This window comes from Aulonocara sp. 'chitande type north' Nkhata Bay, linkage group LG16 (assembly GCF_057382095.1).
Source record: "Aulonocara sp. 'chitande type north' Nkhata Bay isolate Kocher_YH1m ecotype deep benthic linkage group LG16, A_spYH_male_GT1.1, whole genome shotgun sequence".
NCBI lineage: Eukaryota > Metazoa > Chordata > Actinopteri > Cichliformes > Cichlidae > Aulonocara > Aulonocara sp. 'chitande type north' Nkhata Bay.
Window position 1 is genome coordinate 26,249,813 of NC_141359.1, and position 20,007 is coordinate 26,269,819.

Genomic DNA, 20,007 nt, shown 5'->3' on the forward strand with positions numbered 1-20,007 from the left:
TAGAAAATACATTAGGATAAGACTGCTGCAAAAGTTTGAAAATGCCATTGGGGATTAGTGTGTAAATACACATTGTTGATGGGAAACTGATGTCATTAGAAAAAAAGATATATATATATTATTTTAACAAAGACTGTAATTAAATAGAAAACACACATTCTACACATGTGCACTTAAAAGGAAGCAGATGTAACACAAACACTGAATATGGACATTTTTTTCCTTTTCTATTATTTTGTTCCATTAATATTTCAGTTTAATAATTAATAATATTTTTTTCATATCAATGCCTAAGAGTGTGATGTGAGCTGATTTGTGTTGTTAGGTTAATGGCCTGTGCATTTCAAATGTTTCACAGTAACATTTGAAGACAACTGGTAAAAGTGTCCACTGACTACAAATGAACAGAGCTTTAAATCCACCACACTTCCTAATGTAAAACAATTTCTTTTACATTTAAATGGGGGTTTTTATAACCATAACCAAAGCAAATATCAGTTAAATAATAATTTCATAATTTCCCAAACTTTAAACACTGACCAGGCCTGAAGGTTAAAGAAATCACAAACTCTTTTACTATTTAAAAAATGTTAAAATATTTATACGAGAAAAAACAAAAAAACGAGGGCTTTGGCAAGGGGGAAAAAGCAAACAAGAAAACCGTTGCTCTAAGGGAAGTCCAGGCTGTAAATGTGCACAATATTCCACATTATATACATGTCATTTCAGAGTGCGCTCCAAGTGACGCAGTGTCAAATCTGTGTGACAGATTTAGGTGAACGCTGGTGAAGGGAGCTCTGCGTGGGGAGAGCGGCTTAGGGCTGACTCAAGCAGCCAGTACAAGATCTCCAGCAGGCAGAAAGGAGCCCTTCTCAGTGCGGAGCAGATGCCTGTCCAGCCCACCAACACCGAGTGCCAAGCAATAACCTGACACCATTGCCATCTTCTGACTATATTCACACATGACTCTTGGTATATACTGCGTATGGCGAAACACTGACAAGAAAAGAAAATGCAAAGGAAAATTTAAAGCTGCTTCAAAAGGCTAAAGTCGAGTGTTCTATAGATAAAACCAATATTAGGAGTTTTTTTATTTTAGTAAGACTGAATTGGTTCAAAAAGTTCATGCTTTTCATGATATATACAGAGATGTGAACTAAGACACAGAGCCAGTATGTTGATTTATAATGTAATGTCTCCCTCTTTAGGTGGATATTGTGTGAGTCTTTCAAGAGTCCAAAACAAGAGGATTTGATTTTGACTGAGGACTACTTTTGTCTTTTTTTTTTATAAATAAAAATAAATCTGTGTTTGTGTATTTTTTTTTCTTCACATAATGTTTTGTGTTTATGTGCAGTGAAACTTGAATTTAAAAAAGTACCTGTGGACATTTTAATTGAACTATGATGAGATTTAACAGTTTATTTTGAGGTAGAAAGCAGTTGTTTACGCTGAAGTTTAGATGTAATAGTGCTCTGAGAGTAGGATGCTGGGAAATCTGGGCGCTTCCTGACATCTAGTGGACAAAACCGAGACTTCGCCCATGCTAGTACAAGGCAGCTGCACTATAAATGCAATTTTAAAGAGTACATTTTTCATTAACAGTGCATATCTAGCCAACATATTCTGGCAGCTTGCAGATACCATTTAGGAGTTGTGGGGTTTTGTTTTCTTTTGTTTTAAAAGCTTAAATGTTTAAATTCCATTCAGGCATATTCATCACAATAGTAGTAGAGCCTACAGTATTCTTAGTACTTATTATTTTTTTAATACATTATGAATCTTCTTCTGAATCTATCACATTCACCTTTATCATACATTATAGGTACAAAGATAATAATAATCTAGGAAGACAAATGAACCCAGGGTAAATACACATATGTAGAAATATGAGATACAGGAGATTGTTTTCCAGCAATAAAAATCTTTTTGCATTTGAAAAACATGGTGGTGAGAGCCTGTTCTCCTGTATCCACATGGGCCAGAACAGCTCGCAGTTATTGACTAACAGTAAATTGTGATTAAACTAAGAAACTTTGAAGGAAAATGTCAGAAATCTGCATAATAACAAATCGTTCTATCAAAGAATGGTCAGAGCTAATGTTTTGGAATCGCCAACTTATAATTCAAACTAGGGCTGGGCCATATCATACCGTTCACGGTAATACCAGTATAATGTTAGGCAATGATAAGAAAATGAAATATCGCGATAGAATATGGGTAAACACGCATGCGCAGTGCCTTTGTTTTCATACGCACATGGCGGATGGCGGCGACGGAGAATGAGGAGGGCGAAAGCGGATCGTTGAATGAAACGGATGACCAAAGTTTAACCAAAAGGTATTTCCAGTGGAAATTGGCCGACATATCCAAATTCCACTGGAAATACCTTTGGGTTAAACTGTCAGCAAGGAATTTGCATTTGCACTGTTAATTTTTTTATATACCTGTTTAAGTGAAAATACATTGATGGGGTTCTTTTGCACTAATAAAGTTGTGGAGTTGTAAAGTATTTTGTCTTGCGTCAATTATATCGTTATCGCAAACGTTCAAGTATATATCGTGATAAATATTTTTGGCCATATTTCCCTGCCCTAATTCAAACCCTAATGCACTACAAATGTCAAAGCGCCTCACAGAAATGTGAGAAAGCCAATCAGCAATTTTTTGAAGTTGGTCAAGGATCACTGTAGTGCTTTACTCAATGTAAACAAAAAATAGGCTCAGAGACCCAATCTGTAACCATCAAGCTACCATGGATAACAAAGGAAAGATTTGTACAACAATTACTTGCAGTTGCTCTGACAGTGAGTACTAAAGTCCCATTCACAGGCCTAGAGAATGATCAGTAACAAGAATGACAGCACTCACTAGCCATTGCTTGCAAAGAGGTATATGGTGCTGTACCGAAAATCTCATTGTATACACAAGCTGATAAAACTGCAGTTGGTTTGGTCACTAGCCTGTTGCTGCGGTCACCAGTAGCTTGTATAAATAAATGACACTGACTTCCTGCAAACTGACACAAAACTTACCAAGCAGTACTGAAAACACAAAAGAAAAGGAGAATGTCCACCTTCAAAGTAAAGGTGAAACTTTTACTTTGAAAGCAAACATTCTCTGCTTCTGGTCAGTGTCAATTTCAAGAGTCACTACAGCTCATAAAGAAAATAGAATTTTTCTTACCAGAGGTTATCATGGGTACGGCCTTAATTGGTGGTTAATAGGCTCAGACTCCCCTGCCAAGAATGGATGGACGGATGCTGCAGGAATAAGTATAAACAGAAATGTATGATCTTAAAAGCCTGTCCATCTTTACCTACAATTAAAGTTTGTTAAAGACTCAGTTAATCAGTAAAGTTGTAGTTTTACAAACAACCTACCTTAAATGTTTCTTTACATTGTTCAAAATATATCATTCATCAAGCGTTCTATATTAAATTATTATGGGACAGGTTAAGGGTAATTTAACACCAATTTCACTTCATGCTGGCCAAATAATAATAATAATAATAACAATAACAATAATAATAACAAAATACTACTATTACTACTAATAATAATAAAAATAAAACCAGATGGTATATTTGAAACTATTAAACAGCCTGCTGCTTACATAAACCGCTGTCTAAACTGTTCTACATTTAGTATAACATCGCAGCTATTGGATACAAGATTATTTTATAACTAAAATTACTGTAGGGCTTCATTTTGGTTTGGGCTGTATTTCAGCCACAACACATGTAATTAACTCAACTAATAAAGCAGTCATTACCTCAATAATCAGTATCAATAATTAAAAATTGACAAAAAAAAAAAAAAGCCTTCACTCATACCATTAGGTCTAATAACTCTAAATTAAATGCAGCTGCAGAAGCTATATAAAATGTGTCATCTTGCAAATATTGAACGTTTTGTGAGTTTCATTTTGTACTTTTCTCCCCAAAGTCACCTTGACATTAGTCCTTCTCACTGAGACAGAGCAGCAACATTGGATAGATGGAAAGCAAAGAGGACAGAAATAGAAACTAACACAAAGAACTCATTTTGTTTCGTAAGTAAATGTAAATTAGTCTCACATTCTGCTTGTAAAAAAATGACTAAAAATGCCTAAAGGCCTACTTAAGATAAGCTAGCAGACTGTTAAATTAAGTTCAACTTAAAGCAGTCCAATTAGCCATTGGAGTTTGACCAGAATATTAAAGAAATTCAAATTAAAGTGTGGACAGGTAATGTTAATGAGCTAGAATGCGAATTATTTCTATTTTAATGTGGTTATTAAAGAAGACAGGTCCACACATAATCATCCATTCATGTTAATGCTTCTTTTGAACACCATCATTTAATGTTTTACTGTAATGACCTGGTCATTTTGGAATATTCTAGCAGCTTATGCACATGCAGAGACACACAAAAACACATGTGGGTACATCCTGGACAGGTTACCAGTCTATCACAGGGCTAACAGTAAATCATTTACTTTTTGTATGACTTTGTTTGGGTACTGACAGCACTGGTTAAAGCAAACAAAATATCCTAGCTTGGTTTGTTACCCTGTGAGTTGAAAGAAGCTTTTATTTAGACTTACTCGAAACCACAATCGTTTTGTTAACTACATCAATGTGGATTTGACCACAGACTATCGGTTTCCAAATTCTGGTCTCTAATGTAAAAGTTTGTATACCTCACCAACACGCCTAAACCTTCCATCAACTCTAAGGCAGTTTAAAGATGTGGTACTTCTTTCATTTAAAACATTAATTTTTCATAAAATGGAGTCCAGCCAAAAGTTACAATGCCAGCACAACATAATTGGGAAAGTAATGAAAGTGAATGTGATTTCTGAGAAGTGGCTAAAATTATTCTTCAGAAATGATTCACTGAAAAACTGTTAAATAATGAGTCAGTCATTAGTGCTTTTCTTGAAAGATCCACTTAATTCTTACAAGTTTCTAAGGGCCACTTAGATATGCAACTTCACAGGATTAAAAAGCGTGTGCACCACCTCTTCAAAGAATGGTTCTGACACGTGTGGATAGCTGGGTGAACTTTAACTCCATCTGTTAACTGGAATTAGTTATAGCTGTTCTAGAGTCTGCTAGCCCTCTGTTAAATGGTGAAATGGACCTCTTCACTGCCATCGTGCTTGTGGTGCCTTTTGGAGCAATTTGGAGTCATTTTACAAATATCTGGCCTGCTGTTTGGTTTAAACTGTCCAAAAATTTTACTTGTGGAGAGTGAAAAATAAAAATAAAAATGAGGGACTTTTGCTAGCTGTCCTTGAATTTACTTCTACTACTACTTTCCAGCAACGGTGGCAAGAGTACAGACTTTTTTTTTTACTTAATTAGAACTACAGATACCTGTGTTTAAAAATACTCAATTAAATACTGAACTATTGAAGCAACTTATTTACTTAAGTACAAAAAAAAAAGTACAGGCTCTGAAATGTACTAACAGTAGGAAAGTAAAAAGTAGCTCTTTGAAGGACAGTTCTAATAACTTTTTGTAAAAAAGTAACTGAACTTGTGCTATAGTAATATAATATAAAACAATCACTGGCGTGCACAGATAGAGACGAGGTGGTGCTGAAGCACTTGCCCTTTTGCCCTCAGTCCAAAAAAGTGCCCTTTTGAAAGACGTGATTTTTTTTTTTTTTAAAGCTGCGCGATTTAAAAAGGTGTGAAAATAATGGCTTGATTTGTGCCCCTTCTTCAAAGACACCCGAACCCTGTCGCTTTTTCACTGTCACCGTGTCACGTGAACACGCTTGCAGTTCATTTGTTGTGAGGCGTGTAGCAGCGGCATGACACAGGACTACTTGGAGTAGGCATAGTAGGCTAACTATAGCGACTGGGAGCCACGGCGGACAACACGGCAGCTCTTTCCCTTCCCAACCAGTCAGGTAACCCATGAATCGAGTGAAATTATTCTGTTTGCCCTCTAAGACCAACCTGCAATTGTTTTGTTGTGAAGTAGCCTGTCAGAAACTGCACATGACAAACTTTGCCAGCTTACCCCTCCATCCATCCATATGGATAAACAAAAAAACGACACATTTAAAATGTAACCTAAACCATTTAGGCAACCCCACTCTCCATCAATTCCGACCTTTTTGCATACACTATTGAAAATATCACGTTATGCTATAGGCTAAGGCTACATTCCGTTAGGCAGAGGGCTCTTTTGAGCCCATTTTTCGTTACAAATTTTAGGATGATCTCACGGAAATCTGTGAATAAATACAAAGTTTTCAAACTGAAGTCAGTGACGGGAAGACATCACACTTTTTAGAGATGGAACTGCAGAAAAACCTAAAACCTTGACATGATTATGAATAATAGAATTATGGACGTTTCTCCGTTTTTGTGGATTAGCCTTTCCATAACTAACGTCAACTACTGTCCTACTTTGGTAAGATTGAAATTAATGTCTTTGACTGTCTTTAGTAGGTGTCTCCTGTGAGAAAGTTAGAACACCGTCCAACTGTCTAAAGATGCAGTCTTTAGCCTAACTGGTTGTTACTGACTCAGCGATGCTCGCAGACATTTACGCACTGTGTTGTGACCTGATTGTGACAGAACAGTGACGTTGTTATTGGTAGTTTGAAGGGTACGGTGTTGGGGGTGGTGCATGTTAAAAGTTTTGAGAAGCACTGGTTAGACATGTTAATTTTTTTTGGTGTAACATATTGGCAACATTAACACATTAATTTGCTAAAGGAAAAATAGGCAGTTCCCAATTGCCTGTGAAAACGACCATTCTGCCCTGTTCTTGTAATGACCACAGTCAGTCTTATTCGTTCTCATACATTTTGGTCTATTTATTTACTAATTTCAGCAAGCATAATGTCTAGGAAAGAGAGGCTGAGAAAGGAGAAAATAAAAGTCAAATTGCATTTAACCTGTGCGATTTTTTTATTATACAAAGAAAAGGTTTTCCACATATGCAAAAAGTGCCCTTTTTTCCCCCTGGAGCACTTGCCCCCCAAAATGTCTGTGCACGCCACTGTAAACAATATTAGTACATGGAAAGGAAAATATTATTTCAATCTAAATTCTAATTCTCATGAAAGCTTCGATCTGTTATGTAGGACTCATATGGTGAAAGAGGTTTTTTTATTTTTAAAAACAGCTATTTTTTGTTGCCTGTGTTGTAAAGGGTGACTCTGCCTCCACAACTAAACAGGAAAGTTTGTACAGTCAGGGGCTACAGTTGGATGCCTCAGCATAGGGAAAAGAATCACAACTCACAGTAATTTCTAATGTGAGCTTCAACAGGTTTTCTTAGTGTACATGCTGTGATCAATTGACCTGCTGCTCGTTGTGGATTTACAAAGCTAATTTCAACAATATGTAAGCAGTTTCATGAGCCATCTTGACTGATATCCATCCCCTACACTGACACTATGTTGTTTATACTATCTTTATGCTAGATAATACACAGTTGGTATAAAGTTGCAATTCAGTTAATTAATGGAAGCATCATCAGCGTAAATGCAAATTTATCTCTGCTACACTTGATGTAACTAAAATCCGACCTTCAGCACCACAGCCACTGTGTATCAATCCAACACAGAGCTTTACTCTGAATTCACCACAGTATTGCAAACTAACCTGGTTTTTTTTTTTTTTTGGAAAAAAAACTACCCAATGTTTTCATGCAACACTGAATAATAAAGTTAGTATAGTTTGTTTTGCAGGACTTTTGACAAAATAAACATACATAATTTATCAAAACACATGATATACAAATCAAATATATGAAAATTGAAAAAAGTCTGTAAAAATATTTAAAATTTTAATCTGCAGATTTAATTCACGTTTGACTGAGTAGCCCTTACCATTAAATACAACCCCTCTCTTCCTCTCCAGCTCTTTTCTTTCTGGCCCTGGGAAATACAGCAGCTGGAATTTTAGCTAGCAACACAATGTGCGAGAAACTGCACACAAACAGTTTGCTGGTGTTTCTTGAGCAGACAGAAACGTTACATTTGAAATTACAGTATCTCCTAATTTAAAACTCCCCTCATGCGTCCCCAATCTTCTGTAGAGCTAGCTAGATGCTAGTAGCACAAACACAACTTGGACACCTGCACTCCTTCCGGCCTCCTTTAACTGCCCTACGAATGATACTGTTGAACTTAAACTAACAACTCGGCTTTAAAAGGTAAGGAGTAGAAAGTACAGATATGTGTTTAAAAATGTAGGGAGTAAAAGTAAAGACTTGTCGGTAATGCTCAAGTAAAGTACAGATACCTGAAGAATCTACTTCGTTACCTCCCATCTCTGGAAGTATGACATTACTTCCGTTGTAAGTTTCTTCACTTCTCTAAGGGATGCAAATAGAAAAAAAAATTAAAATGAAAATTTTGCACCCTATAACGTGCTGATTTTAGTTTCTGTGTTCAGGATGGGGGTCACCATTACTGTTCTGAAGGCAGGACTGTGATGCAGTTTTCTGCCTCGCCACTAGAGGGCACGGCCGTTTTGTGAGTAATGATTTGACTGGGATGAAAAATGGTGTTCATGGAGGCAGTGTGAATCACAAGTGTTACCGCGCCAGATCCGCGGCCCCGAACCGTAGTAAGGAAACCTCTGGCAGTTACTTGACTCGCAGCCGGCAACAGCTTACTATACAGGTCAACTCCGCTAGCAAGAAGATCGAGGGAGGCGTAGGAAACTGCTTTACCGAACCTTTATTTCTCCTCCAAGGCACGAACACCGCGTACAGTGGGCTGAAACAGTTTACTCACAGCGGGCATCGCCGATACAACTTTGGCTGCCGAGGGAGTTATTATATTCCTTTTATTTACTTTCTCTTCGTCTCTTCTGTAGTTAACCGTTACTCTTCTTTTCCTTCTCCGCTCACCCTCACACACCCGACAGACAGTTCCGCTACACACACCCGCATACATTTCCCATCAGGCTTCACCCTTAAAGGACCATGCCTGTAACACTACCCCCACTCTGGATGATAATTAAACCCTTAACATCATTCCAGCACATGAACCCCCCATTAACAAGGAAACATACAGCATTCGTGCCCCCAGTCCAAAAATGGCGATCCTTAGGATGGAACAATCTTGAAGTAGACAACTGTCCATATTTTAAGCACAAGAAAACATAGGATGTACAGGGTTCACTTTGAGGAGGGTGCAAGTCAATGTCCATATCCCGCCCTTCACATAGACAGTATTCATAAAGAAAGACATTAAGGCACTACAGCTGAACGTTTACCCCTATATCCAGCTTTACCTCATTAGTATAAACAGTTCAAACAATAACTTGCAGCCCGTCGACAGCCATGTTGCCAGGAAACAGCAAGACAAACAAGCCCAACAGTACACGTAAGAATAGCCCCCTGTAACAACTCAATTTACAACAGTCATATCACTTAACATATGTAACATGAACAATTTTTTTTTTTTTTTTTTTTAACTACTGAGCAGGGCAGCGATCCGCCTACACCCCGACTCAGTTAGGACATACTAGCCTAGTGACTGACCCAGTCACCAAACATGTCCGGCGCCCGCCGCACACGCTGTGGTCTGGAACGGGGTGTGGACCTGAAGGAAGGGTGCTGTTCTGGTCCTTCAGCCCCATCCACGTAAGGCTGAACAGGGCTGGCTGGCAACCCACTACCATCTCCTTGAGCGGGTGGCGGAGAGCCAGCTCTCAGGGAAGCACCAGTATCTGGTTGATCTGCCCCAGCTGGGGTCTCCCACAAGTCGAAGGGGCCGAAATCAATGTCAGAATCGCTTTCGTCGAGCGCTGGAGGAGGCACCTCGGTGGGTGCTGCCTGGTCGGAGTCTTGGAAGACCCAGCTGTTGTCCAGCGGCGTTCTTGAGTGATAAGGCTTGAGTCTGTCGTGATGAACCACTTTAGCCTTTGCTCGGGGCCCCTTTTTAATGCAGTAGACTAAATCATCCAACAGGCCCACTACGAAGTAGGGGCCCTCATAGAAAGGCAGAAACTTGCGAACCTTGTGCCGCACTCTCTTGGTCCCTTTGATCAGATGCCACACTGCAGCGCCGACTGGATACTGCAGGGTAGCATTAAAACGCTCTACCTGGCCATCGGACTGTGGATGAAAGGGCGTGGTGCGTGTCTTTTTGATTCCGAACAGTTCATGTTAGAGTTTGTATTGTTGATTGTCATTTATGCTTAGAAATATTTAACCATAGATGCTTAGAGGTGTATAATCAATTGTGTAGTGATAAGTTGTGTGATCTTTAACAGGCTACAGAGGCTTGGTGTGCATTCCACACTAGAATGCACACCTACATCCTGGGAGCACGGGAAGAGGTCGCATCTTGTTTGAATTGTTTTATGGTAGGATTAACGTAGCTACGTCTGTTCTAGTCTAAGTGCTTTTCTGTTTAGATGAACTGCTGGACTTCCTCACCGGGGGGGGTCTAGTCTACCCTCTTCCTGACCAAGGATGTTTGACCCTTTGATCAGCAACACACACACACACACACACACACACACACACACACACACACACACACACACAGGCAAGGTACTCTTTGTTTGTATGTAGATGTCGTATGTTAATGAACCTATGCATATTCATGTAACCTCAATAAAAAGACAGTGTTACGGGAGGACGGACGAGACCAACTGGAGTCAAGCGGTTGTCCGGTTCTCTCCCGTGCACGAGTAACATGAAGAACTTTGCCTATTTGTGTCTTGCTTAGCAGTGTAATTATATTGTCTTAACGTTCCAGCGAATAGGTTTATGCTACAAACCTATCAGTTCACACATCCCCTGGAACACAGCCGACTCAAAGTTGGTGCCCTGGTCGCTATGCAGAGACTGTGGGGCTCCATATCTACATACCCACTCCGCAACAACCTTTCCTGCCACCGTGGGCGCTTGTGCATCGGGGACTGGATAAGCCTCCACCCACTTGCTGAAGTAGTCTTGTACCACCAATATGAATCGGTTATGCCTTTCTGTTTCGTTCAACGGTCCCATCAGATCGACTGCAATCCTCTCCATGGGGGCGCCAACACGTACCGTGCCCATCGCTGCCTGGGGGGTTTTTGGGGGCCGCGCCCTTTCAGCACAACTGGTGCAAGTGCGGCACCACAGGGTCACATCATCTTTCATGTTGTACCAGTAGTACCTATTCTTCAAGCGTGCCAGGGTCCTTTCTGCCCCAAAGTGGCCACCCACTGGGCCATCGTGCATCTGCTGCATTACGGAGTGACGATAGGCGTGAGGCAGAAGGATTTGGGGGAAAAACACATTACTTTCTGTACAGTGGAATTTCCTCACCAGCACTCCATCTTTTAGGTACAGTCTCTTCCACTGCGCCCAGTAGGCTTTGGTTGCGGGGCTGCATGCCGCTACATCGGCCCAGACGGGCCGACCTTCCCCTTTTTCCTTCCATTCCCAAACTGGGCCTATATCCACATCGTTCTTCTGGCTAGCCAAGAGCTGTTCTGGGGTCCAGCCACTGAACAAGCTAGTGTGATGGGACTCATCCACCCGGTGGATATTTGGGCAGGTGTCGTGGCTACTACTGGAACAACAGTCCACTGCTGCTACGGGTGCACACTCTGGTTCTGCTACCCGGCTTTTCCCATCGGTACCATCAGGCCCCACTACCCCCACTGGGGGCTGCCCTGGGGGGGTCATGCTGGTACCACAGTCCTCTAAGTTACACTGCACACCTTTATGCTCGAACCGGTCGCTGTTGATGGTGGGCTCTGGGAGTGTGCACGGGCATGAAGCGCGGCAGGGTCTCCTGGAAAGTGCATCCGCATTCTGGTGGTTTTTCCCAGGTCGGTGCAGCACCTGGAAGTTATACTCTGCCAGCTTCTCCAACCAGCGGGCCAGCTGGCCCTCGGGCTCCCTCAGCCTGGTCAGCCAGCGGAGGCTGCTATGGTCAGTCCGGACAGTGAACGGCCTACCCAGCAGGTACTGTCTGAAGTGGGAAGTGAACGCCACAACCGCCAGAAGCTCTCGCCTGGTCGTACAATAGTTTTGTTCGGTAGCCGACAGCCGCCTGCTCCCATAGGCCAAGACCCGCTCTTCGCCCCCTTGCACTTGGGAGAGAATCGCTCCAATCCCACAATTGCTGGCATCAGTGTCGAGGAAGAAGTCACCCTGGTCCAGTGGGTAACCCAGGACAGGGGCTGCCGTAAGCCGTCTTTTTAATTCCTGGAATGCTCCCTGGCAGTCGGCAGTCCAGTTAAAACGGGCATACTTCTTAGTGAGTTCGTGGAGGGGTTTAGCCACTGTGGCAAAGTCCTCCACGAACCGGCGGTAGTATGAGGCTAAGCCAACAAACTGACGCACTTCTGTGACGGTCCGCGGTGCAGGCCAGTCCGTCACCTGCTGGACTTTCTGGGGGTCCGTGGAAATACCTCCAGCAGAGATGATATGGCCCAGATAGGCCACCTGCTCCCGAAACAGGCAGCATTTAGATGGCTTCAGTTTTAGGTTGGCTCCATGCAATCTGATGAACACTTGCTCGAGCCGCTCCAGCATCTGGGTGCTATCCTGGCCCAGGACAATGATGTCATCTAGGTACACTAGGCATGTCTCCCACTGCAGCCCAGCCAGGACTCTGTCCATAAGCCTTTGGAATGTGGCCGGTGCGTTGCACAGTCCAAACGGCATCACATTCCACTCGAACAATCCCTTACGGGTACAAAATGCAGCTGCTTTTCGGGCTCTGGGGGTCATCTCTACCTGCCAGTACCCTGAAGTCAGGTCTAGTGTACTGAAGTACTTGGCAGTAGAAAGCGTGTCAAGGGTGTCCTGGATGCGTGGCAGGGGATAAGCGTCTTTAAGGGTTCGCTCATTTAGTGGTCTATAGTCCACGCATAGTCTGGGACTCTGGTCCTTCTTCTTCACCATCACAATTGGAGCAGCCCAGCCGCTATTGCTAGGTTGAGCTAGCCCAGCCTCCAAGCTCTGCTGTACTTGCTGGTCGGCCGCTATTTGTTTGTCCCCTGCCATCCTGCGCGGCGGGTGCTTAACTGGTGGCCCTGGCGTGGTCAGGATGTCATGCTGGACAACACCAGTGCGACCAAGGTCATTCGGGCCAGTGGAGAAGACATCACTGTAGGACCTCAGCAGGCCTGCCAGATCGTAGCGGGCAACGTGAGTCAAACCGGGGCTGCTCTCGGCGTAAAGGGCCTGCAAATGGCTTGGTACAGAAGCAGGGGGAGTACCATTAAGTTCGAGGGCTGCCAGGACCCTTGGTGGGCGACCCCCCGACCCCTCCAGGACCTGCACGGGCTGAAGAACCCCTGCCACGGCACCACGCTTTAAGGTGACAGCTGCGGCCCCAGGGTTAAAGACTCTGATTGGGATGCTAGAGGGTTTACTAGGTTGCACAACTGCGTGAGCTACCAGTACTTGGTGCTTCTCCACAAAGCCCTTTGTAGGGCTTAGCATCATGTCTCTATGGGCGGCACAGTGGGAGCTGGAAAACCCGGGGACCACATACTCGCAGCCTGGTTCCAAAACCGTAGTGCGTGCCAACCTAACAACAAGCACCTGGGGTCGAGGGCCCACACCAGAACATGGTATCTTTTCATTAAACAGGGTTATCTCTTGGCGGCCGTAGTCTAAGCAAGCGCACGATTGTTGCAGGAAAGGGTGCCCCAGAATAACTTCAGTGCCTTCAGCCATGTCGGCCAAAAGAAAGTCTACATTTTCAACACCGCTCCCCACCTGTACAGGCAGGATGACCTCGCCCAGAACGGCCAATCCCTCTGGACCAATGCCTTGTAGAGTCTGAGCAATGGATGCCTGCACCTGAGGTCTTGACTCTGCGGGGATGGTGTTAAAATAGTGGAGGGGCAGCACATTCCGCCGTGCACCAGAATCCAGCAAGGCCCGTATTTCCCGTCCCTGTATTGCTATCTGGACACACATCACATCTTGGCCCCCGTTGTGGAACACTGTGCCTGGGTCAGGGGCTGGGCCTCTAGCAGCTTTTACAGGCTTTTGGGCAGGTGAGCGAGGAGAGGGGCAGTTCCTCTGTAGATGTCCTATGCCGGAGCAGTTATGGCAAACAGCCTCCTTCCTGCTTGACCTGTTAGATGTGCTCCAGCTTTGGCGCCCACGCTGGATAGGTCTTTGGGCCCTCTCCGGTGGTTCATAACTTAGCATATGAACACTCTCCCGTAATGCAGCTGTTCGGGTCCCCTGTGCTGTAGAGACTCGTGGCCCTGGCTGCATAAGCTGTGTGACTGCCCTGGCGGCCCTTTTCGTTGTCTCGAACCTGTGGGCGATTTCATAGGCTCTTGCCAGGGTGCGTGGTTGTTCTTCCAACAATTTCTGGACCATTTCAGCATCTGCCAAAGCATTAGTGAAGATCTCTACAGCAATGCAGTCCTGCTCCAGCTCGGAGCGGTTGGCATACACAATGGAAACCTTCTCGTATATATCATCTCTGAGGGTGTGCAGGGCCTCACCTGGTTTCCGGATTCTCTGCCGTAGCTCAATGCCAATGGCTGCTGCATGCTCTGAACACGGCCCATAGGCAGCCTCCACCTCCTCCACAATCCTCTGGTAACTCCAGCGAGCAGATTTGGGGTTTTTGTGGATTATGGCTCCAGCTGCGCCCCTCAGGCTGAATCTCAGTTGGACAGCCATGGTGTTCTCCGTCCAGCAGTTGGCCTGTGCACAGGTCTCGAACTGATAGAGAAAGTCTTTCCATGACCCTGACCCATCGAAATGGTCTGGTTGTAATGTGGGAATTTTCTCCTTGCCCCTCGTCTGTCCATCAGCACTACAATCTGCAAAACCCCCGTCTTGCACTACACCAGGAAAACAGCCGCGTGGCCCTGGCATGGCTTGTTTTGAACTGTGACCCTGGTCATGCTTGCAAAGCCCACACCCCCCATCTGGTGCTGGTATTGCCATGCGAGTTGTTGGGGAAAAATAGCCCTGAGCTGGCATTTCATAGCTGTACTGCGCAGGTTGGGGTATACCCGGCATAATGTGTAGCTTCGCTGGCTCAGTAAACGGCGTTTTTCTAGGGACACTGCAGGTACAGTTCATGGCGGTGAATGGCTGGCTGCATGGCCGAGATGTAACAATCCGAGGTGGGTGATCATGCGAGCCATGCTGTCCCACTGTGAGCGGTGTAGATGCAGTGTTACCAGGGCCTCCGCAGTCTGAGCACTGCAACTGCTTAAACTCACTGCATTCTGCTTCGCTATTGGTGTTAAGAAAGGGTTGGTGTGAGCTGAAGGTGGCGGGGTGAGATGCCATGCAGCCTCAAACTCCGTCGTATAGACTGCTGCTATGCTCGCCGCTGGCGTTAACTCTATGTCCGTGATGAAGGGGTTGCTGCTGTGGATTCTATTGTTTACATAAGTGGCACGGTCCACATTAGCTGTGCCACTCTCTGGGGTTTCTGGCAAAAATGGGTTGCTGCTCTTACTGAAGTACATTCCCATGCCATCCCCTTCAGCATCTCTCGGAGCCGCCATTTTCTCTGTCGTCCGAGGGAAAAGAGAAAAAGAAAGTTCGCTCCCTCTCTCTCGGCGCTTTGCGGAGTTTTATCCCGGAAAAGAGCCCCCAGTGTTACCGCGCCAGATCCGCGGCCCCGAACCGTAGTAAGGAAACCTCTGGCAGTTACTTGACTCGCAGCCGGCAACAGCTTACTATACAGGTCCACTCCGCTAGCAAGAAGATCGAGGGAGGCGTAGGAAACTGCTTTACCGAACCTTTATTTCTCCTCCAAGGCACGAACACCGCGTACAGTGGGCTGAAACAGTTTACTCACAGCGGGCATCGCCGATACAACTTTGGCTGCCGAGGGAGTTATTATATTCCTTTTATTTACTTTCTCTTCGTCTCTTCTGTAGTTAACCGTTACTCTTCTTTTCCTTCTCCGCTCACCCTCACACACCCGACAGACAGTTCCGCTACACACACCCGCATACATTTCCCATCAGGCTTCACCCTTAAAGGACCATGCCTGTAACACAAGTTATGCTCGGGAGCAGTTTATGTGGGTTCAATGAGAGTGTGTGTCCATAAGACTGAACCACCCACACACATACCCACACCCACGCTAAATCTGCCATTAAAGAGCTGAACGATCATCCCCTGTCCTCGTTATTTTCTGGAGGGTCATAGTGGCACTTGACCTGTGCACACCCTGCTATCACCACCGTAGAACTGAACCTCATATCAGAAATCATCATAACAATTACACTGCCAACACAACTTTGCACGCTGACTCAAAAGTAACCTAAAATCCAGAATGATATTAAAGCTCCATGATTACTGACCCCAGCCCAGCAGTCAGACAGTGGCGTGCACAGACATTTTGGGGGGCAAGTGCTCCAGGGGGAAAAAAGGGCACTTTTTGCATATGTGGAAAACCTTTTCTTTGTATAATAAAAAAATCGCACAGGTTAAATGCAATTTGACTTTTATTTTCTCCTTTCTCAGCCTCTCTTTCCTAGACATTATGCTTGCTGAAATTAGTAAATAAATAGACCAAAATGTATGAGAACGAATAAGACTGACTGTGGTCATTACAAGAACAGGGCAGAATGGTCGTTTTCACAGGCAATTGGGAACTGCCTATTTTTCCTTTAGCAAATTAATGTGTTAATGTTGCCAATATGTTACACCAAAAAAAATTAACATGTCTAACCAGTGCTTCTCAAAACTTTTAACATGCACCACCCCCAACACCGTACCCTTCAAACTACCAATAACAACGTCACTGTTCTGTCACAATCAGGTCACAACACAGTGCGTAAATGTCTGCGAGCATCGCTGAGTCAGTAACAACCAGTTAGGCTAAAGACTGCATCTTTAGACAGTTGGACGGTGTTCTAACTTTCTCACAGGAGACACCTACTAAAGACAGTCAAAGACATTAATTTCAATCTTACCAAAGTAGGACAGTAGTTGACGTTAGTTATGGAAAGGCTAATCCACAAAAACGGAGAAACGTCCATAATTCTATTATTCATAATCATGTCAAGGTTTTAGGTTTTTCTGCAGTTCCATCTCTAAAAAGTGTGATGGCTTCCCGTCACTGACTTCAGTTTGAAAACTTTGTATTTATTCACAGATTTCCGTGAGATCATCCTAAAATTTGTAACGAAAAATGGGCTCAAAAGAGCCCTCTGCCTAACGGAATGTAGCCTTAGCCTATAGCATAACGTGATATTTTCAATAGTGTATGCAAAAAGGTCGGAATTGATGGAGAGTGGGGTTGCCTAAATGGTTTAGGTTACATTTTAAATGTGTCGTTTTTTTGTTTATCCATATGGATGGATGGAGGGGTAAGCTGGCAAAGTTTGTCATGTGCAGTTTCTGACAGGCTACTTCACAACAAAACAATTGCAGGTTGGTCTTAGAGGGCAAACAGAATAATTTCACTCGATTCATGGGTTACCTGACTGGTTGGGAAGGGAAAGAGCTGCCGTGTTGTCCGCCGTGGCTCCCAGTCGCTATAGTTAGCCTACTATGCCTACTCCAAGTAGTCCTGTGTCATGCCGCTGCTACACGCCTCACAACAAATGAACTGCAAGCGTGTTCACGTGACACGGTGACAGTGAAAAAGCGACAGGGTTCGGGTGTCTTTGAAGAAGGGGCACAAATCAAGCCATTATTTTCACACCTTTTTAAATCGCGCAGCTTTAAAAAAAAAAAAAATCACGTCTTTCAAAAGGGCACTTTTTTGGACTGAAGGCAAAAGGGCAAGTGCTTCAGCACCACCTCGTCTCTATCTGTGCACGCCAGTGCAGTCAGACCATGAACTTCAACAGGTAACGAAGGCAGTGATGAACAGTCACGTTTGTAGCATAGCCTCCATTTCCGCCTGTGCAGTGCATGTTTCTTTTGTGTGGCTGTCGCTTTAAAGTCTCGGTGGGCTGGTTTTAAACTTGGCTTTTTGTTGGCCGTTTTGTGTCCACACTAAAAACTACAGACAGCTATGTTCCCTCATTAGTCCTCAGCAGCAATTATGTGATCGGCATGACTGAGGAGGACACTGAGCAGATGCGCCTATGCAGGTCAGACTTTTGGTAGTACCCCATATATGTCTTTGGAACCAAAAAGAGGTAATTCATCAGAGGTATGTAAACCTACTGTCTTATAAAATTATTTTAACATTAAAAATACTAATTATTACTGTGCTGAATTTGTCTTGTCCTTTGAGAAACTTTGAAGATAATTTTGTCGACGTGGACAAACTAAGATAAATATCTCAAACTTCCCATCACATCATTAAGCTGTAAATGCAGTTTTTCATGTTAACATCCTTGAAAATCTAATTGAGAAACAGTGGTGGGGACTCTTGAAACAGCAACCTGAGACTGGTAGAACAAGAAAATCATTCATATCTCCGCACTCAAACAACAAACACATTGTAAGTGCCTGATGTGAATGTAATGTTTTTGGTTGATGAGGCACAACGTTTTTGTGCAAAATAGTGTCTTTTGCCAGCTCTGTGTGAAATTTCATATAATCTGAATTTTAAAAAATGTAGACAGGGTTATTTATTCTACATTTACCATATACTGCAAGCTGAATAGATTAAGTTGGATCTTACACATTTAAAAATTACATTTGTTGCAGAGTGAGAATATTGTAGGTATATAGTGGGTTAATAGGATTTACATACGGTATGTCTCCTCCTGGAAAACCAATGAAAGTGTGAAATTTCACTCGTAGGTTTGTCTAAGGTGTTCAAAGCCTCAAATTAGTTTGAAACACGCCTTGGTGTGCATTTTACAGTTGGTAAAATAAGATTTGGGTTTTATATACAATGTTTTAGTTGAAAGATTTATGTCAACTTTAGCGAGGCTTTCACTTTGTGGATGCAGGAGACTACAGGCAACAAAAGGAAAGCCTTTGCTGCAGCAGTCCAAATGAAAAATTAATTAAAAAAAAAAAACTCCAACAAACTAGAACCCAAACAACACAAAGTGTGACAGCAAAAACAGAGGAGGGCATGGCAGACACTTTGCTAAAGACTAAGGGGAAGACAGGAACATAAATACACAGAGGAGTCATTAATCAACAAGAAACATGAGCAGAAGACCGATGAAAGTAATTAACACATGAGAACAATCTGGGAATTCAGCAGAAAACAGAGACAGGAAGTAACAATTACAGGACATGAAAGAAAAAAGAATCTTCAAAGTAAAAGCGAAAGTAACCAAAATACAAATGGCAAGGAAACAAGAAAACACAGTAAAAAGGGAACACGAGAGGGCAAAGACACTAAAGCTAAAACAAGACAAAGAGGAGGTGTAAGACGATAAAATCAAAGCAGGTCTGGAAGATCTAAACTTAAAAGACTAAAACTCGTAATATTTAAGAATAATAAAGAAATCCAAACAGGAATAACCAAGAAATAAAAACTGTCCAAATACAAAGAACCTCATAATATCATGACAAATATGACAACATATATATGTATATAAACACAATTTTTACACCAGAACCTGAAAAAAAAAAGTCCCACGATACCGATTAAGGTACAGCCTACTTATAATAATGGAAAATTACATATATATATATATACGTATATATATATATATATACGTGTATATATATATATATATATATATATATATATATATATATATATATATATACGTGTATATATATATATATATATACGTGTGTATATATATATATATATATATATATATATATATATATATATATATATATATATATATATACGTGTGTATATATATATATATATATATATATATATATATACACACACACACATATACATATATATACATACATATACATATATATACACGTGTGTGTGTGTGTGTGTGTGTGTGTGTGTGTGTGTGTGTGTGTGTGTGTGTATTTTTTTTCTTTTTTTTGTACTGTTAGATCAGCTTTACTGTGAGGGAGCATCACGACTGCGAAGGTTTTTTCTTCTTTACAAAACAGCTTGACAACGATGAGTGAAAATCAAAAATAACAATATTCAGAAAATTCAATAATTACAAAATCCATAGTTTCAGCTTTTCA

At 42.6% G+C, this 20,007-nt stretch overlaps 2 protein-coding genes across 5 annotated transcripts in view; both read right to left on the reverse strand.

The window, feature by feature from the left end:
- LOC147311678 (uncharacterized) overlaps positions 1 to 8,406 on the reverse strand; it is a 99,986-nt gene extending 91,580 nt beyond the window's left edge. For 3 of the 4 annotated variants that reach the window (XR_015125464.1, XR_015125465.1, XR_015125466.1), the window contains exons 1-2: positions 7,844 to 8,100; positions 3,187 to 3,263 (exon numbers count right to left, since the gene is read on the reverse strand). Coding sequence is in view for 1 of the 4 variants with exons in the window: in XM_086267475.1 (XP_086123601.1) it covers positions 3,187 to 3,199 (13 nt within the window). In the remaining 3 variants the exon portion in view is untranslated. Of the gene's footprint in view, positions 1 to 3,186; positions 3,264 to 7,843; positions 8,101 to 8,258 lie in introns of those variants that run through there. The other variant, XM_086267475.1, reaches the window with a different exon arrangement.
- Positions 8,407 to 9,495: 1,089 nt separating this feature from the next.
- LOC147311680 (uncharacterized) lies at positions 9,496 to 15,033 on the reverse strand. Its single transcript, XM_086265669.1, has 2 exons — positions 10,755 to 15,033; positions 9,496 to 10,025 (listed from the first exon to the last, which is right to left on the reverse strand). Exons 1-2 carry the CDS (start codon positions 15,031 to 15,033, stop codon positions 9,496 to 9,498), a joined length of 4,809 nt encoding a protein of 1,602 aa, XP_086121795.1.
- Between the last annotated feature and the right edge of the window lie 4,974 nt (positions 15,034 to 20,007).